The sequence below is a fragment of the Triturus cristatus genome, chromosome 3_2 (genome assembly GCF_964204655.1).
Source record: "Triturus cristatus chromosome 3_2, aTriCri1.1, whole genome shotgun sequence".
NCBI lineage: Eukaryota > Metazoa > Chordata > Amphibia > Caudata > Salamandridae > Triturus > Triturus cristatus.
Window position 1 is genome coordinate 837,395,133 of NC_140584.1, and position 23,532 is coordinate 837,418,664.

The following is a 23,532-nucleotide window of genomic DNA, read 5'->3' on the forward strand; positions in this document are numbered from 1 at the left end:
AAACAACACTGACAATTTTACACAAAGGGCGAACTTAGGTTTCTGCCTGATTTGGGTGAAATTAAGGTGGCAGATGTTTAGCACTATTTCCAGTAAACTGTATTGCCTTTGCCCATCTAATTGCACCCGCGCCTCTGGCCAACAACTGTAAACAGACATTCAACAGTGACTAATGATAAGCACCTAAGCAGAAAAAGTAGCTCTTGATTACTCATATACAAGTGAGCGTTTCTTTATCCTGTGTGATCGGGGTCGTTAATGACCCTTGGAAGCTGATGAGCTCTGGCCCTCCTTAGTCTGTTTTCTATGCAAACACACGTGTGGTGTTGTTTTGCGTATCAAGCCTCGGTTTGGATACTGTTTCATCTAGTTCAGGAAGTATGTAGAATCCTTTTGCCTTTCTATGAAGGCTCCATGGTTGTCGTCAGGTCCGGTCTGTAAAACAGCCGGTGTGGAAATGGCCGTGCTTCGTGTGCTCTGCTTACACGGCTACCGGCAAAACGAGCGCACCTTCAGGGAGCGGGCGGGGGCGTTGCGCAAGGTGCTGCGGAACCGGGCCGAGTTGATCGGTGTCAGCGCCCCACTGCGGGTATCTGACAATGGTGAGATAATAACACTCTTGACAGCTTTGAGAACGGATAACGATGATTTGCGAAGAAACGGGGTAATACATTTCCAAGTTAACTTACTCACATTCATGGGGTTGAGCTTTCTAAAATAGCACCATATTTGGCTTTAACAACTAGGACTTTCCTCTCAGATATAAATCCGGAAACGGGAGGAAGTCGACTTACAGTTGCTGGTGCACGCAATTGATCCAGGAAAGAACGATTGTTCGGAAATCGTTTATTTGAGCTGCCAAAATGATCTCCGAAAACGCAAATTTATCATTTGCCTCGGGTGGGCTGTTGGAGAAAGTGTCCAGTGTGAGCCAGGAGCATTCAATTCATGTTTCAGAGTTCTCAAGTTTCCTAGGTTCATTCGTAAGTAGCCCAACAATTCCACGTCTAAGTTTGCATTTTGGAATTTTTAGTTTTTACTAACATAATTTTACTAAAATAGGACAAACTTCACAAATGCAAAGTAAACATTTACGTCTGGTCTGTACGTGTGCAACTTGGGAGCTTTCTGCATAGTACCTGAATTCAAATGCTAAATGTGTCTCAGGCAGAGGTCTTCAAGCGTTGTTGTTTAATATCACGGGAAGTGGGGGCCGAATGATAAATACGTTTGCACAATTATTCAATAAAATGCTAAATACTGCAAGCAAATTAAATAATTCATTGGGCGGCAGCACACACTTTCTAGCAAATCTAGAGAAATCTGACTTGTAGTATGGCTTTTCAACTTCGCACACTGGATATTTGTAGGTTAAAACAAAGTAAGCCATTCCCGTGAGGATTCTTCTTGATTAGTATAAATCCTATGTGTCGTTGACAATTATCAAAGGAGCCAAAATGTGTAAGAGACCGAAGAAAGCATCAAATATACTTTGCAAAAGAAGAAGCTAATTTTTACCTTTCATTCAGTCACATTATCATACCTTGCAGTCAATTGGTCCCATGTCATTTGTGACACATCTAGCCAGTTTTGGCTTTTTAGCGGAATACACCTGCAAGCTGTTTTCTTTAGATCCAAAAATGCAGTGTGTTGTTGGCTCAAATACATGAATTGGCCGAAGATGTTTAGTTAGAATTGGGCCCATGAGGCAGCTCTTACATATTTACCAATTACAGCATTGCTTCTATGCTTAATTACCCCCATTAAACGTTGGTTTAAACAGGACTGCCAACATCAGGGGTGCAACTAGACCCAAGCTTCAGGGGGGCTAACACTTAGAAAAGTGGGGGTGCCATCTTCAGAGGTGCATTAAAATTACTTGCTTGTGGGGGTCCCTTCTCTCTCCTGGCACAATACCATGACGTGTGGTGTCATTATTCTCATTGATCATTCAATAATGCATTTTTAAGTTCACTGGCAAGTATTTTTGGTCTCAGCAGAAGAAAACTTAATAATATTTACAGTGGCTTCAGGGTTCTCCCTCAAGGAATTTTAGCAAGATTCATATTGTTACGTGACCCATTCAGCCATTATCCCTGGTAAGTTGAGGAATTGTGGGTCCTACTCCACTGAGCCATTGGAGGAAGTATTCCATCAACAGAGCCAACAAGGGCTCTGCCGACAGAATACTGAAGGTCTGTCCGTCTCTAAATAAGTTGGGAAGATCAAACGTTCGGTAAGTGTACTTCATCATGTTTGCGACAGACTACCTTGCCACCAAACTCTAAATCAGGCACTTAGTACAAGAATCAACTTTCTTACAGTCAAGGGGAAGATCACTTCTTGTCTAGGGTTTGTAACACACAAAATGTTGAATTTGTTTTATTCTTAATAGTATCCCTGACTTTTAGCAGCCACCAAATATTATTTTTATTTGATATGCCTAGGCACTTCCAAGGCCTGAAATGGAGCCCACATTTGGAAAGATGTTGACTGTACAGGCACTCAAGAAACACAGAAACTGAGCATGAAGTGTGATTATCTAAGGTGCCACCACAACACAGAATCAATGTCAAAACATGTAATATACCCAAAAGTGTTGGTATCTGTAAATTATTAAATAGCAATACACTTTATAAAAACTATTTGGCAACATTGCTTGTACTCGGCTTCAATTTATGTCAGTGGAAATTTTACGGGCGGCTTAATAAGAGTACTTCAGTGGAATTCTTGTGTGAAGTTAAGTGGACTCATGCATTCCTTGCATGGATCTATGTTTGCCCCTATGGTAAAAAATTGACTCCAACAGGCCCGAATAGCTTTTTATTTTTCGGAGGTCATTGAAATGAATACCAGTGAGGGGGGGTTACAACAACAAATATATGTTGTTTTTATTTTATGATGTGTAGGTGTCATGGCATAATACTCAGAAAATGATCGGTACTAGCCTAACAGAAGGATGAATGGTAAATGCATGAAACTGGTTACTAGCAAGAGTGATGGGTTTAAGTCTAATCAGAAATAGAATTTGGAAAGGTTCTGGACAACCAAGAGTACTTATAGTGAAGAGAAAGAGTGAGTTGCAGGTGTACTAGTTTCTGTTGTCTTGCAGCAGCAGGGAAGTGAGAGAAACGGATAAAGACGACAATCCTAAAAAGAAACTTATTTGAAAGGCTAAGGTAGAGAACTGGCTCTTCTGAGCATAAAACAAGTATTGCAAGATAATAAATACCTGCTCCTGGCATTTTTCATTTCAAGAAGTACCATTCATGTTTGTTGAACCCTTGGTCATCTCTAGCCTTGGTCATCTTTTTCATTATCATCCTTTCCCGTGGCTTGTTATCTCTCTTCAGTTTTTTTTGGATTGCTTATCCCTTTCTCTATGTACATTTTCTTTCCATTCCTTCTCTTTATATTCATCTCTTTTTTTTCTATCTTTCACCTTCTTATCTGGCTATTCCACTATCTCTTTTTACTTTCTCCGCCTGTTTTTTTTCTTCTAGATCTTATCTATATATTTCTACCATTTCTTTGACTATTCAGAGTCTTTCTGTGCTCTCACGATCTGCATGACCTCTGTGACATGCAGCATGCTTTCAACAGATGTAGTGCATTTAGAAGATTGTGCAGACTGAACGTTGCCAAATGTTACCAAGTACAGAAAGCTTAAAATGGACATCTGTTCTTGCAACGTATGGTTGGGGAGTGTCGTGGTGATATTCACAGAGTTTGATGGCTCAAGTTGGAGGTCCCTCACATATGAAAAGGTTCATGCAGAAGACCTCCTTTTGCTTTTGCTTTAAGCATCATTCATTTGAGTTTCTCTGAACTATCCATTATTGATCCGGCACAGTTGGGTTTCAGTTCCTCATTGGCTGGGTTTAGTAAACCAAGTTATTTAAGGTTTCCTGTATAATTCTGTTTATCATGCTACACTTTACCTTTTCAGGAACGATCAGCAATGTTGCAGCTTCACTGTTCCCTTCTCAGACGTGTAAATTTAGTGCAGTTGCACTCTCATGATCTTGTAGAAATGCAGCTCAAGCTGCATCTTCATCATCTTAAGTGTTCAAAAAGCACACCCGCACCCTGCTGACTACAGGTGTATGGATTTGCCAGAGCATCACCATTCTCACCTCTGTTTCTCTAGCTTAATTTCCATTGCTTTCATCCAAGCAAAAATTTTGGTTTACTGAAATCCTTCCTGTTCAGATGGCATTTTCCCCCCCAAAACACTTTTAAAAACCTTTTCTGGAAATCTTACTATGACAACCTTCTGATATGGCATCCTGCACAAAAGATCATTCTCTGCAGTTGTTACTTTGCTGGTTTTCTTGGCCATGGAGGAGACAAGTTATCAAATCCCATCCAAATACTAGCATAATATGCTCAAGTAAGTCTTCACTGAGGGTAATCATTGGGCTCCTTTGCACCGCACATTCAGCAAAATATTTGAGAGCATCAGTGTGAATGCCACAACTGTGTCTTTGAAGTCACGAGTAACGGTTGGATTTTCGCAGTGGTGGAGGATACCCAGAGTACTGGGGCATGGAGTCAGCTGTGCGCAGTCCTCATTGAAAGCACAGCTGGAAGCAGGGACTTAAAGTTGAAATCAATATATCTGTGCAACCACGCAGTGGATTTAGATACAATTACAGACTCAACGTTGCCTCACTTAGTTACCCGTCAGATTTTTCCAGGCCAGGAGGTAGAACTAAGGGTGTTGTCAAAGCTCCAGGAGACAAATGAGGACAGACTCTGGTTTCCCTGGAGTGCTAATACTTCCCATGGACCCTGAGTGATACAGACAGATGTAGATGTTTTCCCTGGACAGCACCTTAGTGACATTGTTCCCTGCGTCGGCACAGACTTCACAACTACAACATCTTCCACAGGTCCTCATGCAACTAGGCTGTTCAGCTCTTTCCAGGCTGCAGGATCTTCTCTGTTCGATATTGTCCAATAACCCCCTTCAGCAACAGACGGGATTCTTCATGTAAGTCTTCCAACAGGATGCTTGTCCCATACTCAGTCCACAGTCTGGCAGAAGGGCGGTAGTCAGGGAGACTCTAGCCTTGAATCACAGCTCCTCCCATGTGTACATATTATTTCACACATATCTTAATCATGTGTAAATAAATGTTTAAGGAGCTCGTGCAACAATTTATTTATATGGGGCTGACCCTCTTTCCCCCCCCCCCCCCCCCCCCCCACTGAAGAAGACAGGCAAAAAGGTTTATGCCTTTAGTATGAATCACACTGTCACCATCACAATTCCCCCAAATACTGGACAATGAGTGCTTTCCCGACTTTAGAGCAATCCTCTGAGGTCTAAATCAATTCAACATTGAGGTGCATCAGCGATCTTGACGGATTGTTGGGCTCACTGAAGGAAAAGACACCAACAGTAAAAACGACAAAGGCAGGGCAGCATACTCTTCAGAACCATGCAAGGGACTTTTTGTCCCAACATGGACTTTTTGTTTTAGCGACTTTAACAAAACAAAAATAGTTATCAATAATAATCTCACCAAAAAACTGGGATGTAGCATCTTCTGATCCCGAGTGGGCCCCAGACGCTCATGTACAAGTGGTTTCACCAGGTTCCTATGGTTGCCACTTTTTACGTCTATGGGGACCTCATGTACTTACATAAAAGTTGTCTTTAGATTGTCCTGAGACAGCATCTTCTGATTTCTTAGGGTTGCTGTACCTTCACTGCCCTGTGCCACTGGGACTCATATAAAAGTGTCTCTTGATTTTCTAGTGTCACACAATTTTCAACCCTAAGTGGATCCCATAATCCTATATATGAATGGGATAGCTTGATCATCTTACTTAAGATCATCGTAAGAACGGTGCCTGTTAATTTGCATTGGGTCATGCCCTTTCTTAGCCTAGGCAACCGGCCTACACCTTCTCAAAAAACACAACGGGGACAGCTCACCCCTCAGTCACCATAACAAAATATGATGGTAAGAATAGTAGGGGAAATTTAGGCAAATTTGGTTGTTTCCCACATCTTTCTGCTTCATGCCATGGTTAAGCACAGGCACACATTTACTACTGCGTGTTTGGGCCAAGCCTTTTAACCTGACACACAGCTCCAAATAACTTCCAACAGAGACCACAATATGAAACACACATTCTACCAGTCATGCGTCATAACTAGGGCTCCCGGTTTTATGGTATTTATTTTTTTGACATTTCCGTCTGTATTTATCCATATGTATTTTTTGCTAATTTTATCTGTATTTATCCATATTTATTTTGGTCTTTGTGAAAAAATGAAGCTGAAATTAGTATATTTCCACATTTATTTAACCAATAAATATGCACACATACTTGAATGCCTGACAGGTTTCAGTGCTAGGACCACCTGCTGAAGTTAAATCAATTCACTTATATGAAAACATGCAAATTACAGTACCGCCTTCTGTATATTTAAGCCTGTTAAAGCCTCTTTACTAAAATTCCTTTCTATTTTAACCTCCTTTCGTATCAACCCACACAGCTGTTTTTGTCTTAGAATTACAAAAAAAACAACCCACTTTCTGTTTTTATCCACATTTTAAAATAAATACAGATACAAAAATAAATGTTTTCTGTCTGTATTTATCTGTAAAAATCAGTAAAACTGGAAATCAGGGAGCCCTAATCATAACCTAAGTAGATGCTTACCCGAACACTCCCCAAAAATTTTGAGGCATCATTAGGGGTAGAAAAGTGGTATATAAATGCAATAATATAACATAGTTCTCTACAAAGCCATTACCAAAACAAATTCTGTAGTTATGGTTATTATCCAGTAACCACAATATGGTGCTGCGTAAAGAAACTGGTAGGAAGTCCACTTCGTTAACTATCTGGCACATTGGAACTGAGTCTAAACAAATGTACATTTATGCTAATTAGTATACACTCAGGCAAAATAAGGTAAAGTCAGTCTAACCAAAGAACACATTTTGAGTCTGAACATCTGCTAACTATGTTCTACTCAACTTTACTCATTTATCATTGTCATTCACTTAATACAAAGGGCCTTCTTTATGAGGCCTTGCAACACTTTCACGCCGCCGTTGCATCAGTTTTTGTGACGCACTGGTGGCTTAAAAATGTGCCATGTTGCACCCTATTTACAAAGTGGCACATCTAAGCGGGTACATCACTTTATAAAGTCCTGCGCTACATTATACCCGCGTCAGATATAATGTATGCAGGGTGGGCGTTTCCCCGCAAAACGTCTCGTGGACGTGGCGCAGTGAAATCGATCAGATTTCACTGTGCAACTTCTAGGACGCCATTGTGTCAAAACTTTACGCCTGCCTCACATCAGGCGTAAGACTGACGGAGGCCCTTTCACATGGGGCTTTCCTCATGTGAAAGGAAACATTGCTGGACAGTTGCGTCTGTTTTCAGACACACCCCAGCAATGCGTCACTTTTGTGTCTACAGACATGTCCGTAATTTGTTTCAGTGCTTTGTAACCTTTTTCATCTCAAAATTCTATCCTGTAGCCATTGTAACAGTAACTTTCATTAACACTTTTTTTGATGTAACAAATATATTGTTTTGCATTTTTATAGCAGCTACTACCCCTATTGAGGCCTTCATCTTGAATTGCGTAGTACTACTGGAAACCAAGGTTGATGGTTAGTCGAGTACATTATTGGTTATTAGGATTAGCCTTGTGCTTTCAAGGAAGTAATACTATGCTTTTTCTTGTTTCCTTGAGATAAATAAAAAGGAATTAGATGACAGTAGGGGCCTTATGGCGCATCATACAGGTTAATAAAGAGATGAACAGAGGGGCTAAATGGACTAGGTATTATTAGGTTTTTAGTGTGAAAAGGTTTTTGTTTTTCAGTTTTAAACAGAGCGATTTTGACCCGAAAGGCAGTTACATTATACAAGGACACATATGTTTTTTTCAGCCACTGGGGACAGTAAGTGAATTTCCCAGAATCACAGGCTGTCGAGCAGAGGAACAAGCTCAATGTGTGTTGCGCGCCTGGCCAACATCCTATTGGCAGTCCTCTCACACTAATCGTGTTAACAATATAAACCTTTAATTGAAATGACATGGTAGGGTTCTTTGGAGGCTCCTCTTTCATATCTACTCCCGGCTTGAACACGACTGCCAAGACTTACTGATTGCCAATTACTGAGTGGCTCCCCACCACTATTTTCTTTCAATAAAACCACTGTGCAGTTTTTCTGCAAGTTTGTCTGTGCTATCAAGATGTATATAATAGGCTTTTGTAGGCCGGAGCTTGCCACACTGCCCCCGCTATCAATTTAGGCACCCACACGTTTAAAAATCTCTGCTCTAAGGTGATCAAGTGTGTACTCCTCAACTGAGTAAGTCTCCATGGAGAGGGAAGTCGGGTTTTGGTCTGTGTGGCCATCCCGCTCCATGCTGTCAAGATATTGTTTCCAGTTATGTGACAGTCTGATTGATTTTAGGACTTGTAGTCTTGTCTTATTTTAAACTAATTAAACAAACACGCTTGGTGATTATGATATACAGTGAGGATGGAATCTGAAGTTTGACAATGATCTGAGATAAACTACCCAAATTAGATCTACACGGGGTGTCCTTTCTTGTTCTCCTTTATATAAACTGGATTTCTAAACATCTATCCGAGGTGGGAAAGGACACCCCACAAATTGGTAGACAATCCATCCCAATCTTGCTGAATGTGGATGTTGCTGTGTTGATTTTGCACAGCAAATGGGCCAACATGTCTTATTGGACTCTTGTGCTGCATACATGGAAAAATTGGATCTAAAAGGCAATCACTCCAAGTCATTTATAATGACCTGTGGTCCCCCCTAGTACGAGATCAAAATCTTCTCTCGAGAAGGTGAAAGATTTTAATTACCTAGGGATTCTTTTTAACTCCGCTTTCAAATGGAATTCCCTTTTAACTGCAAGGAAACAACAACTTAGTAGAAGTATATAGGCAATTTTTAGATTTGCCCACAGATTGGGACAGAAACCCATCAGAGAGATAATTAATTTGTATAAACCTAAATATATTTCTGTCGGGCTTAAAGGAGCGGGTTTTTGGGGGCACACAAACACAACAGTCCTCCAAAGGGTAAAAAACTGTTTTGTTTGGAGGTTACTTGCAGTTCCCTTGGGGACCGCCACTCTGATTTGTCATGATGAATTTGGCCTCCCTTTTTTGGAGGATCAGATGGGTCTTGCCCCTGCTTTTGCTTCGGGTTAAGATCTGGAGTTATCTGGAGGCATTCTTGGTTAGATCCTGTGTTGCTGATTGTTTATCTCTGGCTGGAATCGGCCGGATTCCTTTGGATGCATCCCTGAAGAACTCCTTTGAGATAATAGGCTTGAAAGAGCTTTTTGATCATTCTCAGGTGATAACTTCAAAAAGTAAAATGGAAGTTAAACAACGTTTGTCGTAGTTACATCCATAAACAGGGGCCTTTTTCCAGTAGAAAGTATTTATTTATAAGATAGGTTAAAAGCTACAGCCATGTTGCCAGGCACAGCAGAGATCTCCAACTGCCGAAACCCCATCATAGAATACAGTGACCTCATCATAGACTGCAGACTACCTAAGTACATTACGTATGTTACAACACATCCCCCTCCCTTACCCATTACAATGACCTGTTACAATGTAGGAATGAAGTTACAGAGGCTGTGCAAAAAAAAACAAATTACAATAAAACAGCATAGGTAAATAACATGCAAAATAATAGCAAACGAAAACGAAGCTAAGACACCTAGAAAGGTTTCACAGATACCAAAGTAAGCAAAGAACCTGCAAGTAAACAAAATTACATAATTCACAAACCTATTTATTTAAGAAGGCAGGAGGCCTTCTTGCCCGTACCTCCCTCTTAGCCTGTGGCATAGTATTGGAATCATCCCCTCTCCTTGCAACTAGTTCATCATTACCCTGCAAAGGACCTCCATATTGCTGACTAGTTGCACCCTCTTGTGGATTTGAAAAATCTTTGTCACTCATCAACAATCAAGACGAACAAGTGTCACCCACACCATGCTTTACCCGCTCATGTTCATGAACACAACCTTTCTTCTGGTATAGAGCAACACGCCATAGATTCCACATCTGTCCGTTATCTAACTTGACCCAATTGCCACCCACTCTCTTCACCGTGAATGGCCCCCTGAATCTACTCAAAAATCCACTACCATCTCCAGGCTTCACCTTCACCAAGTATCCCACCTCAATCAGGCGTTTCTCCAGACTGTCCATTCTCAAACCTTCCTTCAAACCTGTAATTTATCCCTCACACATCCAAGTTGCCAACAATTTGCTTCCAGCTGTCATCATCTCAAATGGGATTCTGCCTGTGTTGCTATTCGGAGTCGTGCGGTACGCCCACAGCATGTCTTTGACCGCATCCTGCACAGGCAACCCTTAATTATACACCAATTGCATAGTGCCCTTCACCAGTCTGATTATCCGCTCTACCAAACAATTTCCCTGAGGGTTGTATAGTGAGCAACAAATGTGTTTCACACCGAGGGTGTCTAGAAAAGCCTTCCTCTGCAGAGAAGTCAATTGCGTACCATTATCTGTCAAAAGTGCCGGAGGAATCCACTTCCTACTGAAAATGTTGCCTAACACCAGAATATTATCAGAGGTAGTAATCCCTTTAATGAACATAACTTCCACCCATTTTGATTTTGCGTCAACCAAAACAGCTGCAAATTTCTCCTGCTCTTGTAAGAAATTGAAGGGTCCTAAGAAACCAAGACATACTTTGCCCCAAACGTCCTTTGCTTCAGCCACATGCTGTTCCTCTTGCAATGTGCCCAACCCCACTCTCGATCGTTTTTCAGGCTCCTTGCATGCCACACACCGCTCTACCCACTTTTTGACCTGACTGTCCATAAGCAGCCACCAATACCTCTCTCAACCTTTTGATTGTCAAAGTTTGTTCCATGTGCCCCTCGTGTGCTAATTTTATTGGACGTGTGCGAAGGGAAAAAGGTGGCACAAACTCTTCATTTCTCATAATGAGATTATCATCTATAACCGGCAACTCGTCAGCCTTTTTAAGAAAAGGCCTCACACTCACCTTGAGATTACTCTCTCTCCTCACCTGCTCTCTGACTAACTTCATCACCTGTGTAAGCGTGTCATCTTGTTTCATAGCTTCCACCCAATCTTTCTTGAGAATGGACTTGCCTAATTCCTCTGTATCATCACCAACAACTGCCACCACTTCCTCTGTAATAAACTCACAGACATACGCAGCACCATCCTGCAATCGCGATAGGCAATCTGCCACTCTATTCTTCCAACCCGGCACATACTGCATATTACAATCAAACTCTTGCAGCCTGACTGCCAACCGTGCCAGATGTCCTGAACAATTCTTGATACCGCCTGGTCCCGAAACCCACGAAAGAGGTTTGCGATCAGTGTGTAGGGTAAACGCACTGCCCCACAAAAAGACCCTGCAATAGTTTGTGGCCCAAGCAGCCGCCAATGCCTATTACAGAGTAATTTTGTTCTGCTACCATCAGTGAGCGAGAGGCAAAAGCAACTGTCTTTTCTTCTTTGCCATGTAATTGTGCCAGAACTGCACCCACTCCACCAGCGCTTGCATCAACAGTAAGAAGTGTTTTAGCACCACTCTGATAAAGAGACAGAACACCAGCATGTGCAATGTGCATTTAGGACGGTGAAAAATGATATTCTTGCTGTATCCCCCAAACAAATGTCTGACCTTTCCTCAGCAGCTCCCTCATAGGTTCTGTTTTGTGTGCAAATTTTTCTACAAATTTGGAATAATATTCCACTAGACCCATAAACGATCTAAGGGTGTCTCTATTATGTGGTGTCTCAGAGTTAACAATGGCACTGACAAGGTTTACCTTTGGTTTCACCCCTTCCCTTGTTACCTTGTACCCCAAATACTCTAGTACCTCCATCAAAAATGCACACTTCTCTTTCCGCAGTGTAAGACCTGCCTTACCATTGCGTGTTAGGACTTCACCCAGTAATTGATTGCGGTCCTCCTCATTACCCCCCAAACACAAGAATATCATCTTGAAATAAAATTGTCTTTTCTAGACCAGAGACTATATTAGACATCAAATGCTGAAACACACTGGCAGCGGAACATAATCCGAAGGTAGTCTCCAGGATAGATAGGTGCCCTCATTTGTGATAAAACCTGTGAGATGTTTCGATTGTTCAGAGAGTCTCACCTGATGGTATGCACTCCTTAAATCAAGTTTAGAAAAATATTTACCACCAGACAGCATGTGGATCAGCTCATTGATGTTTGGTAAGGGGAAAAGTATCCATGATGACATTTTCATTTACGCTGCACTGCGCAAGTCCACACAAAACCTGAGTGAATCCACAGGTTCTATAACCCTGTCATCCAGAGGCTGTTGCAGTATTTCCTGCACCTTTGATCTTGTGGTCATGGGCACCCTCCTGGCAACGTGCTTAACAGGAACAGAGTGCTTCCTGAGTTTAATGACGTGCTCATAGTTAACAGCTTTACCTAACCTGTTTTCAAACATTTTCTCATGAAAGTCTAAAATTCCTTTCAGGCTCAGAACACTGACCACCATCACTTGTTCTTTTGCATGCGGATTCACCATATGATGTAGCCCAATATAGGTGATCCTTCTCTCGTGACATACATTTTCCCTGTTGTCACTCTTCCCGCAAATTTGATTGTCACAGTCAAGAAACCAATAACACCAATATCAGCTCCTTGATACCCTTTCAAAACAACATCTGATACCACCACCATATCACTGCTCCATGTGGCATCAAACAAAGATTTTGGTACAATGGTGTACAGCGAACCTGTGTCCACCATCAAAGATATCATCTTCTCATTGATATCAAATACCACTTTTGTGCGTCTTTTTCTTCTCTTATCCTCCTTCACCTCACATACTGTACTTTCTGCATCCAACATCAGTACCCTTTAGCCCGTGAGATCTTCCTCCACCGTAGCAACCTTCTTTTCATTTGTTTTGCACATGCATGCCCGATGTTCCTTCTTTCCGCATTTGCAACAATTCTTGCCAATTGCAAAACAGAGTTTAGAATCAGCCAGGTGATATCCACTGCCACACCTGTGACATACCCTTGAACCAAATCTTCCTTGTAGGACACCATATCCCTTTTGGTTTCCTTTCTTGTTACTTGAACTTCCAGGCATTTGACCTCTTCCTTTAAACACATTCACATTTTCCAGCTCTTCTCCCAAGGCTTTTCGCTGCTGGTGACTTTCATCTTCCGCATGCACTTTTCTGACTCTTCCACCACTTTTGCAAGTGCTGTGGCCTCTTTGAGTGTTGGATTACTCGCAGCCCATAGTCTCTCCTGTGTCTTTTTGCTATGACACTGTACAATTAACTGATCCCGGATCATTTTGTCAGTCATTGCACCAAACTGACATTTTGCAGAAAGTTCCCTAAAGCGTGCCACAAACTCATCTATACTTTCATTGCCATGCTGTGGTTGTGTGTAGAACTTGTGATGTTGCATCACCACATTTACTAGTTTTGCAAATCTTGTTTGCAAACATAGCACTGCTTCTTTGTATACATCCTCCATTGCACCCCCTTGTGCATTACCAATTGCAGCGAAGTATTTGAATACATGTTGTCCTTCTTTACCAAGAGACCCCAAAAGCATAGCCTTCTTTCTAACTGGTGAAAATCTGGCTCCACATCTAATGCTAATATGTAGTTTTTAAAACATTCAATCCAACCATCCCATTCAATTGGAGGATCCACTGGAACCATGAGAAAGGGTGGGGGAGTAACTATTGCATTGCTCAGATCCATACATGCTATATCTGCAATGATCACAAGGTGGCAGTCTTGTCATAAATTTCCCACTGTAAGCAGGAATGAATGTCTCTAGCCACTCCTACAGCAGCCAATCAGAGATGCATACACAACCTCCAACCAAATGTGAGAGCTCTTCTTCACAGACTCCCACAAAGAGTACTCTCTCAAAGACAAGGTTGCCAGATTGGGCTATTTCCCGCACAATTGGGCGACTTTTTCCCCAGTTGTGCTGGAAAAACCCATGCCTGGCGGGGGGCTACTTTTTGGGCTGGATTTATGTAGTTGTGCGGGAATTACTGGCCTGGGGCGGGCGCCCACCATCGGCAGCAATTGCACAAATCATTGGGTAGCACACGCGGGCCTGCCTCTGCCTAAACTGCACGCCACGGTGGCGCCGTCAATCAAAGTTATTAAATCCATTCCGCCCAGCCCCAGGCCAGCAACAGCAATCATCATTCCCGCCCAGCCCCCCACCCACCCCCCTACCCAGAGAGAGGCAGCAAGTGACGTCTTCAGGCCAGCAGCCAGCCACAGGTAGCAACAACGAACCAAGCCAGGCAACGGTCGGCAACGCAACAAGTCATTGGTCAATGTTGATCTTATTCTTGACTTTTGCAGTTGCAGTTGCCATTGGCTAAGTTGACTAGTTGTTACATTGTTGCTGCCTGCTGGGCCCGGCTGCGGCACCTGCCTGCCACCAAGTCTGCACAGCAGCACAGTGCACATACACTCTACGTGACATCACACCGACAGAGGAGCCAGTCACCAGACCACGCAGGCACCACCTAACTTTACCGTACCCCTCGTGGGCCGTGGCAAATAATTAGCCAATGTGGGGGGTCTCCAGGGCCGTCATGTTGTAGCGCGCAAAAACACTACCAATGACGGCCATGGTTCTGATGTCGATTTGCGCTTAATTGGACACTTGCTAATTTGGGCTGGTTTTTGGGCTTATTTTGGGCTTATTGAGCTGCATTGGGCTTGGGACGGGTCTAAAAATCTGGCAACTCTGCTCAAAGACTGTTTGAAAAGTTCGAGTAACAGTAAGTTCTCTTTACATCTACTGGCCGTTTAGCTGCTTTATCCACTGTTCAGCATGCATTATTGATCCTGTTGTGGGTCACACCCTGTCTAATGTGCTCGTTACGTTTTACATAATGCACATACAAACTCGAAAACAACCTCCCTGCCGCTGTTACAGAGAGCTGTTCATCTGACAGTCTCTTTGGCGTGCGTGTTGTTAACATGCTCATACTTCAGCCTTGTGTGTAACTGACACCTCTTCAGTCAGCTCCTCAACAGTTGTGCCGATATTGAGTGCACTCACTTCAATGATCCGCTCTGCTTACTGTACAGGCACTCCTTTAAACCGCCATCTTTCTCAATCTGCGCCTCTTTCTTCTGTATTAGTTTCACGATCGCACAGCTTGCCTCCGCTCCGCACAGCTGTTATGCCGGCATATTATTTCACAACACCTCACGCAACCACCATCTCAAATATATTCAGCTGAAATTTGACTTCATTTTACTCCCACACTAACCTCTTTTCTGACCTGAGTAGTTCCCCCCCCCCCAGTCCTCCTGTCAGTTGCTCCAAACAATGTGAGTTTGTGGCTGTGCCTTCAACCTCATCTATTCCTCATGCCTGGCAAATAATCGCCAAAAATGTCGTAGTTACATCCATAAACAGGAGCATTGTTCCAGTGGAAAGGGTTTATTTATAAGATGGGTTAAACGCTACAACCGCCTTGCCAGGCACAGCAGAGATCTCCAGCTGCCGAAACCCCAGCAACTCCATTACCTCATCGTAGAATACAATGACATCATAATGGACTGCAGTCTCAGCCTAGCTGAGACTGCCTAAGTACATTAAGTATGTTACAACAGTTTCCTTAAGCAGTGTTCAGATCTGAGGTTACAGAGGGCTCAATTGTTGGTGTCGGTTGTTAGATATGCACGGATATCAACGACAAACAATCTAGAAACGTATTTATTTTGGATTTTAAACCCCATCCGTCGCTGCTATCTAACTGTCTTTATAATTAGTTTGATACATTTTGAGGTTGCCTTTAATCTAGAACGTGAATGATCACAGGTTCTATCCACATATTACTGTAATAATGCTGTTAAACACAGCACTTGTCACTTTATATTGTGTTGTCCTCTATATGCAGACACTAGACGCTCATATTTGATCCCGATTTTACGTAGATCAAAAGTGATACTACCCAAGGAAGGCCTGATGTTTTTACAGAAGCTTTGTGTTGTGTTTACTTCTATCTGTCCTCGCGACTTGCCTCGCGCTACCTTCTGCCTCGAGCCCTGCCCAGGGTTCCATGACGTTTCCCCGTTCTATTCTGGAACCTTGGGCGAGGGTGACGGTTGGAGTGACAGTTGACAGCTTGCCAGGTAGATTGTCAGACGCCTCTTGGTGTCAGGGCTTTTCCGGATTAAACTTTATTTATTCAACCTTACCTGCTTCCGGATTTCATCTTTACAAATTGGCGACAAGTGCCCTGGCGCCACTGCGGACCTGCGTGTGAGTTCGTGTCTCGTACACTCCTGATTCTTTCACGACCCTCGTAGACCTTCAAGACGGCGTCGAATTCTGCCACGTTGGTGCTGGACGACGACCCTCGTAGACCTTCAAGACGGCGTCGAATTCTGCAACGTTGGTGCTGTTCAAGTTTCACGGTGAGATCCATGCCGGCTTGTGTTGTGGCGCTCTCCCGCATGATCTTTGAATTTTGGGCCATTGACTGTTGTTCTCCGCTATTGTGCGCTTGATTCCCTCCACGCCTTGCATCTGATGGGACGTTGCCTCTTTCTGGCGGTTTCCCGTATTCCGACAAAGGCGCTTCACATCAGGGATCAGCGTGTGCGCACCTACCGCGTCACTGGAACGCATTAGCGGACATTTTGAATTGGGCTCACATTTCAATTTCAGCGGCCATTTTAAGAGCGTCCTGTACGCGTTTACACGCTTCATCTGTTCTTTTCTTCACAGTGATGCGCTCACTCAGATTTATTGAAGTGAATTGACGCGCACACTGTCTGCTGCCATCCCAATAATATTGGATGGTTTCTTCAACGCTTAGACCATAAGTGTATTGTACGTTGATTGCTACCACTGGGAAATTGGAGTTTTTTCGCATTACTTCACCATTGTTACCACAGTTGGCTCTTCAGTGATGCACACACTACTTTGTGCGTCTTCATAATATTACTTTAGTTTCCTTACGTTGTGTATTATTTGCTTTGCTTCTTATTTTCGTCTCTATTTTCCTTATTCCTTCTTATTCTACCCTTACACTCTTCTTATTTATTTATTTCCTTATTCTCCTTCTTCTTGTGTTTTCTCTCTTCCTTTCGTCTTTTCCATTTTGTCATGGCTTCAGGCAATATTTGGAACCTTTCTCCACCTCAACCCTTCATTCCTGCGCCAGGTGATTCGTCTCTTAAATGGGAAGATTGGCGTGAATACTTCGAGAATTATATCTCTACTTTTGATGAGGAAGGTGAGGAACTTACTAAAGAGAGGAAGAAGAAAATTTTGCTGCACTGCGTGGGAGCGAAAACTATGAAGATTTATAACAGCATTAATAAGAAAGTGAGAGCTGCAGGGGATGACGACGTTTATGCTCATGCCTTAGAGGATCTTACGAATTACTTGAAACCTACTGTTTGCGTGTCAGTCCACAGATACAAGTTCTTTCATCGCAAACAAAATTCAGAGGAGTCCATTGAAGATTTTGTCTCTGCACTTAAAAACTTGGCTCTGACCTGCAGATTTGGTGAGCTTCACAATGAATTCATTCGCGACCAGATAATTATGCGTTCTGCGAATCGTGAGATCCAGGAGAAACTGTGGGCTAAGGGAGAAGCTCCTCTCCAAGAAATCATTGACATGGTCAAGAGAACGGAATTGACGGGTAGATGCGCCAAAGCTGGTCTTTCTGAAAAAAAAATTCAACATACAGAGGAGGATCAAACAATTGTAGCCAAAGTGAAACACTTTAGAAATACTACTAAGACAGCTTCTCATGAACTAAAAACAAGGAATGAGTCTTCGTCTAAAGTCATGTTGACCGGAAACAAAAGATGTTTTAGATGTGGTAGCAAATTCCATCTGGCGAACGACAAAAACTGCTCTGCCCTGAAACAGAAATGTACCAAGTGTGGAATTGTTGGTCACTTTGCCAAAATGTGTCATAGCAAGCAAAGGAAGAACTCTAACGTGAAAGTAGTTATACCTGATGGATATGACGTGTCGGATTCCTCTGATGAGGATGACATGAATCTTTTTGTGCTCCTTGTTGATGATGACGTTTTGAATGTGAAGGGCAAAAGCAAAAAACCTATCTGCCATATGGAGATTGGTGGGGTGAACATTGCCATTGTAGCCGATTCGGGATCACCCTATACAATTGTTAACAGAAGTGTCTGGGAGGAAAAATTCATTCCAGTGTTAGGCCGCAAGCTTGCCAGTCCTGACATTTCACCCAAGACTTTCACAGGAGAACCTATCGATATTTTGGGTTACAGGGAACTGCCTTTCCTATTCAAAGACAGACAAACAGTTAGCAAATTGTACGTTTCTGCCGTTGGTCCTTCTGTACTGGGGTGGATGGACCAAGGTAAGCTGGGCATATTCCTAGATCCCAACAGCCCTGATCCCGTCTTGTCTGTGCAATCGGAGGATGCATATGCAAAAAATATCAAAGAGAAGTTTCAAACTGTGTTTTCTGGGAAAATAGGGAAGCTTAAAGGATTTCATCATAAAATTGAACTAAAAAAAGATGCTGTTCCGTGTATCCATAAATGCAGAAACATCCCTTTCTCCATCAGGGATGAAGTAAAATCAGAACTCGTTAAACTACAAAAGGGTGGTATTATTGAACCCGTGGAGTCTGCAGAATGGGTCGCACCTTTGGTTTGCGCTAAAAAATCCAGCGGCAAGCTCCGTTTATGTGTGGACCTCAGGGACCTTAATAAGAATATCCTTATTGATCAATACCCTTTGCCTAGAATCAGTGAGATGTTTTCTCGTACAAATGGAATAAAATGGTTCTCGACTGTCGACCTTACTGCAGCGTACCACCAGGTTGCATTACATCCTGACAGCAGAAGCCTCACTACATTTGTGACTCCATTTGGATGTTTTAGGTTTAAGAGAGTCCCTTTTGGACTTGCCTCTGCTGCAGCTATGTTTCAGAGGCTCATGCATATGCTATTTAAAGATGAGCCCAACCTGTTAATTTTTCAGGATGACATTATGATCATGGGAACCATCAGGGAGGAGCATGATGAAAATTTGTTTAGGGTTCTTAAGACTTTGGAACAGTATGGTCTTACCGCTGACATTCTGAAGTGTAAATTTGCTGAGACCAGTGTTACCTATTTAGGTCATGAAATTTGCGGTGAAGGCATCAAACCAAAAAAAGAGTTGTTGTCAGCTATCAAAGATGCCTCTTCCCCAAAAAACAAAGATGAAGTGAAGGCTTTTTTGGGGTTGTCTGAATTTTATGCGAAATTTGTCAAAGACTTTTCTTCTAAGACCTTTCCTCTTAGACAGCTTGTTAAACAAGGATGCGAATTTGTGTGGTCTGATGAGTGTGAGAGAGCTTTTGGGAATATAAAAGATGACATTTGCAGAGCCCCACCTTTGCAAGGTTTTAATCCCTCCCTACATTCCATTATTACCACTGATGCCAGCGGGAAAGGTTTGGGGGCGGTTTTGAGCCAAATTGACAGCCTGGGCATTGAGAGGACTGTTGCTTTTGCCTCACGCTCCATTACACCCACTGAGGAAAAATACTCCGTTATAGAGCGTGAGGCTTTAGCATGTGCATGGGGTTTGGGACACTTTCGGCAGTATGTCTGGGGATTTAACATCACCCTGAGAAGTGACCATAAACCCCTGGTCAAAGTACTTACTACTAAGGGTTTACAAACTGCCTTGCACGGATTTCTGTGAGAATGTTGGATTATAACTACAATGTACAATATGTTCCTGGATCAACAAATGTGGTTGCTGACTGTTTGAGTCGTTTACCCTTGCCTTTCACAGATGACTCCGTAGGAGAAATCAAATCTTTTTGTGTTGCTAAGATTCTGGATGAGATTTCTTGTATTTCGCAACATGAATGGTTATCAGCACAAGCTGGAGACACTGCTTTGTGCCAGGTTGGGAAGTATATTGTTGAGGGCTGGCCCATAAAGAAAGACTTACCCCACAGTTTGCGTACTTTCTGGGAATTGAGGCACGAGTTGTCATTAGAAGGTGGTCTTATCCTCAGAAATGGTAAAGTCATACCCCCCACTTCCCTTCGATCCAAATTGCTTGATATCTGTCATGAGGGGCATCTTGGTATAGGGAAGACTAAGAGTAGGGTTAAAACCTCTTACTGGTGGCCAGGGTTGGACCTGGAAATAGAAAGGAGGGTGAGGAACTGTCTGGCTTGTGAAAACTCTGATAAGTCACAGCATACCTTGAAACCACCCCTTCAACCACTATCCAATCCTTGTATGCCATGGACAAGACTGGGAATTGACACCTTTGGCCCCATTTGGGAAAAAGGACAGCAAGTTTATCTCATTGTCTTGGTGGATCATTTTTCTAAATGGCCAGAAGTGGAAATTGTGCAATCTGCTGATGCTAAAGCCATCATCAAGTTCTTAAAAAGTGTGTTCATGAGGGAAGGGTTGCCCAAGTGTATTGTAACCGACAATGGTCCACAGTTCGTTTCTGACAGCTTTAAGCGGTTTGTCAATGACAATGGCATTTCTCACAAGACTACCTCCCTGTACCACCCTGCTGGTAATGGTGCAGTGGAGAGGGTTAACCGTGTTGTGAAAGGGATTGTGCAAATGGCCAATCATAATGATCTCTCGTGGAGGAAGGAATTGACTCACAACTTGTGGGCTTTCCGTGTGACACCCTGCGAGTCTACTGGCTCTAGTCCCTTTGTGTTATCAAGAGGCAGAACACCTATCGCCAAAGACTGTATTGGGTGGTCATTCCCTAAGAAAGTTGATTGGTCTGTGGAATCGGTTAACGACAAAATTACACGTACTCAGCAAAAGAGTAAAGAACATTATGACTCCAAGCATGCATGCAAACATGTCAATATTCATGTAGGACAGTGAGTTAGAGTCAAGAGTAGTGGTTTTGTCAAAAAAAGGATTTAGCCGCTATTCGCAACCCCTTATGGTCAAGGAAATCTTTTGTAATTCTGCACTCTTGAATGATGGAAAGGTGTGGCATTTGTCGTCTCTGTCATTGTGCCGGGGAGATGGTACCTTGCCCCCACAGTACTCTGATCCAGGGTGGAGGAGTGTTGGCACCTCTTCTAGATATGATTGGATTCTTGACGACGACATCCACCAGGGAAATTCCCATGTAGGTAGTGAGGTTCCACCCTTAAACGATCCTGGGGAGGGCACCAGTGGTTGTCCTGTCTTGAGGGAGAATTCCACCAGTCTTAGTGACTCTAGTGTTGTTTTCAATGATCAACCTATTCCTGAGAGTTCCGCTGGGGAGACCATTGTTCGCACGTCATTTGACTCCACTACTTGTAGTGCTGACGATACTCTCCAAGTTGGAATTCCAGACACGCCTCAAGATGGTTTCCCTCCTCATGAGCTCGACGTTGGTGCTTCCAATGTTAAAGAGTCCACCATTAGTAGACATGGGAGAGAGATAATTCCTCCTAAAAAGTTACAAGATTTTGTATGTGATTAATTATATTTTGTTTTGTATCTTTTCACTTATGGCATTCCTGTAATCTTATTTTCCTTACAGTTGCTTACACTACTTTGTGGTTTCCACTCATCCTGTTTTATTTTTCTGTAAATGAGGAGATGTGTTGTGTTTACTTCTATTTGTCCTCGCGACTTGCCTCGCGCTACCTTCTGCCTCGATCCCTCGCCCAGGGTTCCATGACGTTTCCCCGTTCTATTCTGGAACCTTGGGCGAGGGTGATGGTTGGAGTGACAGTTGACAGCTTGCCAGGTAGATTGTCAGACGCCTCTTGGTGTCAGGGCTTTTCCGGATTAAACTTTATTTATTCAACCTTACCTGCTTCCAGATTTCATCTTTACACTTTGTATGAGAGAGACTTGCTATGCAGGGATACACTTTATTAGAAGGGCTCTAGCTATTATGAAAAGGTATGAGGTCCTTCTTTATGAGTTTACCCTTGGATCCCGTTATTTATATTGATTTGCTCATCTTATGGAATGGGTATCTGATTTTAGCTGGAAAATGTCTCTATTTATAATTTTTTTCAGGAATTTTATGGCTGTTTGCAGAATGAAGATTGGTATAGATTGATTGGCACCATTTTGGTTGGGACTGCTTGAAGAGTAAATGTGTTTGAAAATAGGATTAGTTTAGGTGTTCGTTTGCAGAGAGTGTGACCTATTTGAATCACTGGGAAGCACTTGTATGTTTTTGAAGGATAAAAATGTTCCAAGGCAAGTGGCGCCTCCTAAGTGAGGGTATGTTAAGAGGTTTGTAAGTGGTTTCATGTCACCTGGACACTACGTTTCTAACCCTGAACTTATCTTTTATAAATTATTGTTTTCATGTGTATTAACCCATGTGGTTCACTGGAAGTGAATCAAGACTATAGCTCCCAGAGGGTACTCATTTTGTTTTTTAAATAAAGTTTTTACAGAACGCCCTGGACTGGAAACGTTGTAAGTCATCTGGTACTTATGTATTTGGCATGTGACCTTAGAAGAGATCCATTGTATTGTGGCCTTAGGGGTATCCGTTTTCCTTTGCAACCTCAGATAGAGCTTGCCTGTGTCAAGTAACATCTGGAAGGTTCATTTTTGGGCCATGTTAAATGGAGGGTCCATTATAATTCTCAATGTGACCTCAGGAGAATCTGTCTGTATTGTGAAATTAAAAGTTTTAGCCTGTAATGTGACAGCACGGGAATCCAGTGTGTGCCATATCTCGGGTGGATTCAGCTCACCATGTGATGTCAAAATGCTCCCGTTAGTGTCCTGTTTCCTGAGAGTTTGTAGAACTGGGGTTTTTAAGATTTCGGAACAAGGCTGATTTCTCACTCTGTATCATCATAACACTCAAGTTTCTGCTTGAGTTAATAACATTATGTTTTAGTAGCTACATGTAGACTAGGGTGTGCGAAACTCGCAAATTTGCTGTAGCATAATTATGCGAAATGCCTCTCTCACTCCAAAAATTACCCGAACAGTCTGTTCATGTAAAAATTAAACTCGAAAATATGATTTCAAGTTGATTTCCTGCCACTCGCATTCAAAACACAGCCACTTATGTTTGGATTTGTAGTTTTGCCCTAATAAAATATCTGAACGTTTCACTCAGGTAAAAAAAAAAGACCTGAAAAGTTTGATGACCTCCCCCGTTAAAGGAACTGCCACTCGCATTCAAAACACTTCTGCTTGCATTCGTATTTGCAGTTTTACACAAACAAATTATTGCCTGCTTAGATTAAAAAAAAAAAACATCTGAAATGCTCCTCACATTCAGAAATTACCCAAACACTACATGTTGTGTTCAAAATTTCTCCTCAAGACTATGCAATCTTGTGGAATGCCGGCACCTTGAGAAATTTTCTACACAAAATTACGCAAGTCATGCCTTCGCAATTAAAAACATGCCTTGCCCTAATGTAGACTTCGTTTGCTGACACTGACCTGCA

The 23,532-nt window shown here is 42.5% G+C and overlaps 1 protein-coding gene across 1 annotated transcript in view; it reads left to right on the plus strand.

Annotated features, from left to right (window-relative positions):
• Nucleotides 1-365: 365 nt before the first annotated feature.
• Nucleotides 366-23,532, plus strand: part of OVCA2 (OVCA2 serine hydrolase domain containing) — a 31,384-nt gene continuing 8,217 nt past the window's right edge. Inside the window, exon 1 of the mRNA XM_085649082.1 lies at nt 366-602. Within this exon, the coding sequence (XP_085505208.1) occupies nt 404-602 (199 nt within the window). The 5' untranslated portion in view covers nt 366-403. The remainder of the gene's footprint in view (nt 603-23,532) is intronic.